The 9,630-nt window shown below is 46.3% G+C and overlaps 1 protein-coding gene across 1 annotated transcript in view; it reads left to right on the top strand.

Moving 5' to 3' along the window:
- Positions 1–445: 445 nt before the first annotated feature.
- Plg (plasminogen) overlaps positions 446–9,630 on the top strand; it is a 48,848-nt gene continuing 39,663 nt past the window's right edge. Inside the window, exons 1-3 of the mRNA XM_051164242.1 lie at positions 446–658; positions 6,160–6,295; positions 8,426–8,532. Of these exons, the coding sequence (XP_051020199.1) occupies positions 610–658; positions 6,160–6,295; positions 8,426–8,532 (292 nt within the window). The 5' untranslated portion in view covers positions 446–609. The remainder of the gene's footprint in view (positions 659–6,159; positions 6,296–8,425; positions 8,533–9,630) is intronic.

The following is a 9,630-nucleotide window of genomic DNA, read 5'->3' as shown; positions in this document are numbered from 1 at the left end:
ACAGCAGAGCTGGGGTAGAGCCGAGGGATCACCAAAAGCAGCTGCCACCCACAACATAAAAAACTAAAGACAAGCTCATCAAAATCATGCAATACATACACTGAGATACCACATGGTACCCCAGTGCCCTCACCTGAAAATGGGAACAATGTACAATTATCTGCTAGGAAGGTCAAGTGAGGCTGGGTATGGACTGCTTGGCAGAATCCTGCGTATGCGAGCACTCAGCTTCCATAAGCTATTCTCATGAGTTCCTCTTTGGATCCCAAGACAAGGGAGTGGAAGAAGAGGGAAAGAAATGAGAGGAAATGGGAAACAGGTTGGCTGGGGGGTGAGGTGAGGAGGGAAGGAGAAAGTCCAGTGGTAAAGAGGAGACAAGTGGGGCACTGCCCTTTCATCACTTCCAGGATCTCCCGCAGGCTACACACTCAAACATTTTGTAAGCTCCCCTGTTCGAGGTAATGTTTGCTCCCTCTGCATACAGTGGCAGTGGCCCGGGGAAATCATTAACCTCAGTGGACTGTCTTGCTGGTGGATGCCTCTGCTCCCCTTTAAGTCAACGTCTGGGGCTGGGGCACAGTTTTCCAGGTGCTGTGGGCCAGTCCCAACATGGACCATAAGGAAGTAATCCTTCTATTTCTCTTGTTTCTGAAATCAGGTAAGGTTTGATGCATGGTTTTGTTTAGGCTCATTTTTAAAAGTAGATTCGTTAGGTATTTATGTGCAAATTATTTAATTGAGCTTTTGGTTTATGGGAGTTTTCAGTTCAAAATGGCAGACCGAGGAGTTTGACATATAGATTTAGTTTTCCTGTGAGCACTGTTGGGTAGGATGACCAGGCAGAGCAAGCCACTGGTGGCTTTTCAAATCTAAACCGATGGGACGTTAGCAGTGTGGGAGGGGTATGGCTACCAACTCTAGAGGTAGTTAGAGGGGCATGTGGCTCAGTGGTGAGCACTCTGGCCAGCATATGTGAGGCCCCAGGTTCAATCCCTGTTGTGGGGTTACATGGCTAACGTCTTTGCCTCTTCTCGGTATGAGTGGTTAAAACAGTTTTTTGTTGAGCTGTCCTGCTCCCTTTGGGATTTTCTGGTTTAAGGAAGGCTTTGCATGGGCACACACCTGCCTCTTATGCCTCCATGAGGCACAAGGGTCGACTTTAAAATGGCATGTGTATGCAGTAGTTAAACAAATACCTATTTAGAGATCAGGGGGTGGTAGACATGTTGTGTGTGTGTGTGTGTGTGTGTGTGTGTGTGTGTGTGTGTGTATGCTAACTGTAGCTTATAAGGCTGGTGGTAGAGGTTTGTATGTTTATTCTCATTATATAGATGAGGACACCTAGACTTAGGAAAATTATAACTATGGCCCATGCCAGATCAAGGAAGTGAAAAACTTGGATTTAAACTGGTGCTTTCCAAGGAGGAATCTAGTATTATCTGTTTTTATAGATGGAGTTTTAAATTTTAATTTTACAATAGTAGTAGTAGTAGTAAGTTTTTTGAGACAGGGTTTCTCTGTGTAGCCTTGGTTGTCCTGGACTCACTCTGTAGACCAGGCTGGCCTCGAATTCACAGGGATTCACCTGCCTCTGCCTCGAGAGTGCTGGGATTAAAAGGCATGCACCACCACACCCAGCTTAGTGTTTTCCATTTTTCAACTTTGTTTAAAAACTTTTTAAAAATTCACATTCTATACATGGTCAATAATTTCTTCTTTCTTAAGTGGCGTTACTGAAGCGAGTCACACGCTATAGAATACACTTGGCTGAGGGACACAACCGTATGGTCTCCAGTAACATTCAGGGATGTTCAACTGTCACAGGGAAACCTAGGATATTTTCACCGCCAACCCCACAAAGAACTCTGCTTCCCTCATGTTATGCTCAGAGCACCAGCCCTAAGGCCCATTCGTCTGCTTTCTGTCTTTACACACTTGCTATCTGGGACGTTTCGCAGCAAAGCACCATATTTCACGGCAGCGCTCTCCATGCTGACCATGTTGAGGCACTTGAGACTTAATCTGTGCATCACTGAAGCACTACAAGTGCTTTATGGCTAAATATGTTCAAATTTAGTGGGAACCACTTAGAGAACATCTGGAGCATGTGTGTGTATGTGTGTGTGTATGTATGTGTGTGTGTATGTGTGTGTATGTGTGTATGTGTGTGTATGTATGTGTGTATGTGTGTGTGTGTATGTGTGTGTATGTGTGTATGTGTGTGTATGTATGTGTGTGTGTATGTGTGTGTATGTATGTGTGTGTGTATGTGTGTGTGTATGTGTGTGTATGTATGTGTGTGTACGTGTGTGTATGTATGTGTGTGTATGTGTGTGTATGTATGTGTGTATGTGTGTGCATGTGTGTATGTGTGTATGTATGTGTGTGTATGTATGTGTATGTGTGTATGTGTGTGTATGTATGTATGTGTGTATGTGTGTGTATGTGTGTATGTGTGTGTATGTGTGTATGTATGTGTGTGTATATGTATGTGTGTATGTGTGTGTATGTGTGTGTATGTATGTGTGTGTATGTGTGTGTGTATGTGTGTGTGTGTATGTGTGTGTATGTATGTATGTGTGTATGTGTGTGTATGTGTGTATGTGTGTGTATGTGTGTGTATGTGTGTATGTATGTGTGTGTGTGTGTGTGCATTCCATTTCAGCTCATAGAAACTAAGACTGGGAATACTATGAGTTTAGGAGTCTCACGCAAAGGTTAGAACTAACTTTTTTGTAGCAGGATTAACTTTTATTCCAGCCAGCTGTGTATGTGTGTGTTGGGGGGGGGGTTCCTTCATAAGCTCTTTGTCAAACTATTCTCTGTCATTGTCCAGGGAAATTACTTGACTTTCATTTTTCTACCGCATAGAAATAGCCTGCAAGGGGGGGGGGGGCTTCTTCCACTGCTGTATATGAACTACTGCATTTTTTTTTTTTTTTTGAGACAAGGTTTCTCTGTGTAGCCTTGGTTGTCTTGGATTTGCTTTGTAGACCAGGCTGGCCTTGAACTCACAGGGATCCACCTGCCTCCGCCTCCCAAGTGCTGGGATTAAAGGCATGCACCACCATGCCACACTTTTTTTTCCAGAGGCCTATCTCTGCCTCTCAAGAGCAAGATAAAAGTTGCCGTCCCCCCCCAACACAAGAGAGAGAGAGAGAGAGAGAGGGACTTAGGTTGTAACAGAGAAATAGTTTTCCTACTAAAAATTTTGTTTAGGGTCTCCTTATCAATATATTGTATCAAACCTTATTTCTCTATATGAGCCCTGGAGGCAAATAGAAGAGAGAAAGACTTGGAGAGTAATTTCCATCTTAAAAGGAAGAATTCAGTCCTCCTTGGGGACATGTCTTTGGGATGTCAGTCAGCTCCCTGAGTGGATCTCAGCAGCTGTACACCAGGAGACTACACAGAAGGGACAATCCAAACAGGAAGCTCCCTCCTCCTCACGGCTACCTGAAACCTTCCTTCACACCCTCCCCAAGAACTGTCGGCACAAGTTAGCCCAACTCTAGCTACAGAGCAACCTTGAGTCTTCCAGGTCACACAGGCAGCGCTACAGCTTTCCAAAGCACAGGCTTCGCAGAGCGAGAGTTTGAGTTAGACTAAAACACAAGCCTAAAATGGCCCATTTCTCCACAATCTCTTATGCCCACATCAAGTGCTCTGGCAATTTAAAACACATGAGCCAACTTCTCACTCCTTAACCAGCCTTCCAGTTTGGAGCGCTGAGGAGGAATGAAGTCCCCACAGAGGGAGAGGGTAGGTCCTCAAAGATGAGGATGTGTTTATCAACTGTTGGCTTGAGCTCGCCAGCTTCCGGTCCTAGTTACTCTTTAACTTGCCGGACCCAGCTTCGGTTTCCCTCAGAGGTCAAGGTTATCATGTTGCCTAATTCCCATCGACTTCGCTGTGCTCATGAGCCTCTTTGTCCTCTGGACCCTATGGAAATCAGGAGTATTTTCATAGAAAGAATGGTAGAAGGGGCTCAGGCTCCAAGCAGAGCTGCTATGCTTAAGCCAGCAGTGTAGCGCGGCAGCTGTGACCACATCCTATGGTGAGAGGAGGGAAAGCGACTGACTTTACCTCAGACTACACTTCTCACAAAAATCAAAGGCAGGCCACACATGGTAGCACAGATTTGTAATCCCGTGAGTAGGAGTCTGAAGCAGGAGGATTGCCTTGAGTTCTCAGGCTAGCTAGGGCTATAGAAAAACGTTATCTCAAAGATTAAAAAAAAAAAAAAAAGTGAAACCAGTATTTGTACCAGGCTCTATTTTTTTTAAACTTCTTCTCAAATGCCAGATACTTTCATCATCAAGAGAAAAAAAAATCATATTTTATTGAAAAGCATATATCACTAACAATGGACCAACAGTCTCTACGTGCCATTCTCACTCTGGGAAGACCGAGTGAAAATCAAATTGCCATTAACGGCACCTTACTGGCTTATCACAGGACAAGCAATAGTGAGTGATATAATTTACTCGTTATTTAAAGTTTTATATTCATATAGTAACAGAGAAGAGGTTACACAGGCCTCACTAATCTGTCAATCTAGCTGTACTGTCAATATATTGGGACCTACTGGAACTGCTGGTCTGACTAAGGATTTTTCCTTACTGTAATGTGTTCAGCCTCTAAAAATAACGGTGCTGTTTGGTTGACACAAAGCAAATAAATTAAGAAGCCAGGAGACATGCGATGCATGTGCTTGTACATGTACACACATATACACACACTTACACTCCCACAGCCATGTGTACATGCACCACCACCACCACTACACACATATACACACACTTACACCCCCACAGCCATGTGTACACACACCACCACCACACACACATATACCACACACTTACACCCCCCACAGCCATGTGTACACGCACCACCACCACACACAATACACACACTTACACCCACAGCCATGTGTACACACCACCACCACCACCACACACATATACACACACTTACACCCCCACAGCCATGTGTACACACACCACCACCACCACTACACACACATACACACGCTTACACCCCCACAGCCATGTGTACACGCACCACCACTACACACATATACACACACTTACACCCCCACAGCCATGTGTACACGCACCACCACCACCACACACACATAACACACTTACACCCCCCAGCCATGTGTACACGCACCACCACCACCACCACACACACATACACACACTTACACCCCCACAGCCATGAGTACACGCACCACCACCACCACTACACACATATACACACACTTACACCCCCACAGCCATGAGTACACGCACCACCACCACCACTACACACATATACACACACTTACACCCCCACAGCCATGAGTACACGCACCACCACCACCACACACACACATATACACACACTTACACCCCCACAGCCATGAGTACACGCACCACCACCACCACTACACACATTACACACACTTACACCCCACAGCCATGAGTACACGCACCACCACCACCATACACACATATACACACACTTACACCCCACAGCCATGTGTACACGCACCACCACCACCACTACACACATACACACACTTACACCCCCACAGCCATGAGTACACGCCACCACCACCACTACACACATACACACACTTACACCCCCACCAGCCATGTACACCACCACCACCACTACACACATATACACACACTTACACCCCCACAGCCATGAGTACACGCACCACCACCACCACTACACACATATACACACACTTACACCCCACAGCCATGTGTACACGCACCACCACCACCACTACACACATATACACACACTTACACCCCCACAGCCATGAGTACACGCACCACCACCACCACTACACACATATACACACTTACACCCCCACAGCCATGAGCACACACCACCACCACTACACACATATACACACACTTACACCCCACAGCCATGTGTGCACACACCACCACCACTACACACATATACACACACTTACACCCCACAGCCATGTGTGCACACACCACCACCACTACACACATATACACACACTTACACCCCCACAGCCATGTGTACACGCACCACCACCACCACCACCACCACCAGCACCATCATCATAATAGTAATAAACAATGTTGTCATCCCAATTCACTCAGTTTTCTTCTTTTTCTTTCCTTTCAGGACAAGGGGACTCCCTGGACAGTTACGTAAGCACGCAAGGGGCTTCACTGTTTAGTCTCACCAAGAAGCAGCTAGGGGCAGGAAGCATAGCAGACTGTGCAGCCAAATGTGAAGAAGAAACAGACTTCGTCTGCAGGTACCAGCTGATGTCTCAAGCAGAACTCTGGCTGCCTGGGACTCTGTTCTTCTCAGGAAAATACACGTATTCATCAGTTTATTAACAAAAAGAGAATTCAAGAGGAAAAGGCGGGGGGCTGGAAAAGTAGCTCAGTAGCTAAAAGTCTTTGTCTCCATAATCTCAAGGACCAGATTTTTGGCCCTAGAGCCCACATAAAGGTGGAAAGAGAGCCACAGAGTTGTCTTCTGACTTCCACATACATGCTGTGGTACCTATGTGCCTGCACTCACACACACACACACACACACACACACACACACACACACACACACACACACTAATAATAATTTTAAAAATAAAATTTAAATTAAAAAAGGAAATTTAAAAACTGAGGTAAAGATAGTTTATAAGGCTGGAGTTTACTTATGACACCCGAGGACCACATAGCAAAGTCTTATTAGTTTATTCGTCTTCCTTTTAAAAAAAAAATCCCTGAAAAGAAGCTAGAAAAATGACTCAGTTTTAAAATGCTTGCCTTGAACATGTAAGAACCTGGGTTTGATTTCTAGCACAAATGTGAAAGCAACAGGAAGTGACTGTCACTTTAGAGCTGGGGGGTGGGGAGGGGGGCCAGAAACCAGCAGATCCCTGCAGCTCATTGGCCACCCAATCTAGCCAATGGGGGAGCTCCATGTTCAGTGAGTGCCGCTGTGTAAGAAAACACAATGGAGAGAGACTGAGGAAGACACCTGAGGCTCACATCTGGCCTACACACACACACACACACACACACACACACACACACACACACACACACACGGGGTGGGGTAGGGCATTAGCAACTGCTGTTGTGAACATCTATAGTAACTACCTACTGCAGACCACATGAAGAGGACCTGAGGAGCTAAGAGTCCTGCACACACAATCTGGCATCTCTCCTTTTGTATTCGCACAATAGCCAATCGAGCCAACAATCATGATAAGAGAATAAGACAGCTATTGTGAGGCGCTGCTTAGTGCAAAATCAGTGGCTGTTCTGTAGAGATTCTGAGGGGGGAAACAGTGGGAAAAGAGAGCTGAGAAAGTGGCATCAGGGAAAGGGGGAAGGTGACCTGGGCTTTGGGAAGAGGGATTTTAAAAAGGCACCAAGGGAGTGGAGAGGAACTCCAAGCAGGGAGAGAGACACAGAGCTGGCCTCGGATAGGATCATAAGGCCAAGCCGATCCAGACAAAGCCTTCAGGCTGGAGATCTGGCCTGAAAGATGACAGCCATGGGCCTAGAATGCCAAGCTGAGCCTCCATGGCAGGATCAATGCCGAGGGCTGGAGCAGCCATGCTTTGTTTATAAAGTCGCAGCAAAACAACCCGATCATGCAGGAGTGAGTTCTCACCACCAGGAGGGCTAAGCCATCCTTTCAGGAACCCTTAGCCACCTCTCAGCACAGCTACCACAGAGACTAAGCACCACTCTGAAGGTAGCTGGAAACAAACCATTGGGGAGGAGGGGTGGGGGCGGAACACAGAGGCAAGAACTATAGGAGGGGGAAGGCGGGGGGGGGGGGGGGGGCTTGAGGGGGTTGGGAGGGGGGGAAGGCGGCGTGGGGGAGGGGGAGGGGGGGAAGACGCGGGGGGGGGGGGGGGCGGCGGGCGTTACAGAAGACTGGAAGTCCAACCATTGCAGAAAAAGTTCAACACAGAGCCTCTCCCCAAGCCAAAATGAATACCTGCCACCTGGGAAAGAAAGTGAAGGGGGCCAGACACAGAGGCACATCCCTGTAATTCCAGTACTGTGGTGGTGGTGGTGGGGGGGGATTGAGAGTTTCAGGCTGGCCTAGGCTATACACGAGTCTCAGGCCCATCGGGTACTCTGTCTCAAAAAGGGAGAAGAAAGGGAGAGAGGGAGGGAGGGAAGAAGAAAGGAGGGGGGATGGGCAGAGGGGAGATAATTGAAACTGATTGACAAAGGGGAGTGTGGATGGTTAAGAACTTGAGAGAGGCTATCAGGCTGACCTACTTATCCTTAGGACTGCATTACACAGAGAAAGTGGCAAAGCTGACACGAGGCGACCATCCTGAGCTCCAGGATCCAGGAAAGGATGGAGTCATTAGTGTCTTTCTCGTTAGCTAATGCACCCCTCTCTCCTGCAGGTCATTCCAGTACCACAGCAAAGAGCAGCAGTGCGTGGTCATGGCCGAGAACAGCAAGACTTCCTCCATCATCCGCATGAGGGACGTCATCTTATTTGAAAAGAGAGGTTTGTCCCCTTCCTTCCTTCCTTCCTTCCTTCCTTCCTTCCTTCCTCCCTTCCCCTCCCCTTTTGCTTTTATATCCTCAGTTTATGAGAGCAGAGACTGTCATGGAGACACTGAGTTCTGAGTTAAGACAATGTCAGTGCAAGCCTGTTCACATCCAAGGATCGGGCTTACAAAATCTATCTGTGGCCTGAGAAATAGGAGACTTGACTTTGCGTGGAAGGGGAAACAAGGAGTCTAAATGAGTGTTCCTTACAGTGCTGGTGTCTGCTTTAAGAGGGTGACCGTGCCCTGGGGCTTCTACTTCTGAACTAACCGCTGGCACAATAGACACTGATGTTTTCAATCCTCAGTAACATTTAAGAAAGGACAAAACTCCTTACTTCTACTTAATTTTCCACTTCTTTTGTTCAGGGGCTGAATTTTCCTCACTTTAAATTTTGAAGATGCATACAAGTGATGATTTACTTTTCAGGTTCGTTTGACCAGAAATCTCATCCTTTAAGGCCTGGAGTGGCTTGAACTTCAATGGAGTATCTTTTTTTTTTTTTTTTTAGGAAGGTCCAAGTATTATTAAGTGTATATGACCATTTATGACATTTAAAATGCCTTCCTATATCTGTGACTGGCTGGGTAATGAAATAAGACCATTGATAGGAACAATTTGGCTCTCCAGATATTTTATATCAGGGTCACTGAAGAGTGAGAGGCATGCCTGATTTCTTAATAACATTTCACATTACAAAAACCACAATGGCGAACCTCTTCCTTTATGCTGAGATTATTTCCCCATTCAATCCCCCTAAGACTGAATGATAAGTGTCCCCTGTATCTCCTTCCTTGCCTCTGTGTATCTTTAATTCTTGAGATTTGAGTGTCAATTAAATCTAAACCTCATCAAGCAGAGCATTGAGCTCTCAAATAGTGAGGGCAGGATAGGATAAGGAGGCTCGGCTACCATCGCCTAGATTTTTATTTAAAAAAAAAAGGGGGGGTGGAGTAAGATTGATTCTTCCTATGAATCACTAACATTTAAATATGACACTTGTAAATCATTAACCAGGAGTAACATGAGGGTTGAGTCGCAAGGCTGAAGTCTG

The sequence above is a fragment of the Acomys russatus genome, chromosome 21 (assembly GCF_903995435.1).
Source record: "Acomys russatus chromosome 21, mAcoRus1.1, whole genome shotgun sequence".
Classification (NCBI taxonomy): Eukaryota; Metazoa; Chordata; class Mammalia; order Rodentia; family Muridae; genus Acomys; species Acomys russatus.
Note: the sequence above shows the minus strand (reverse complement) of the source record. Positions and strands in the feature narration are given on the sequence as shown.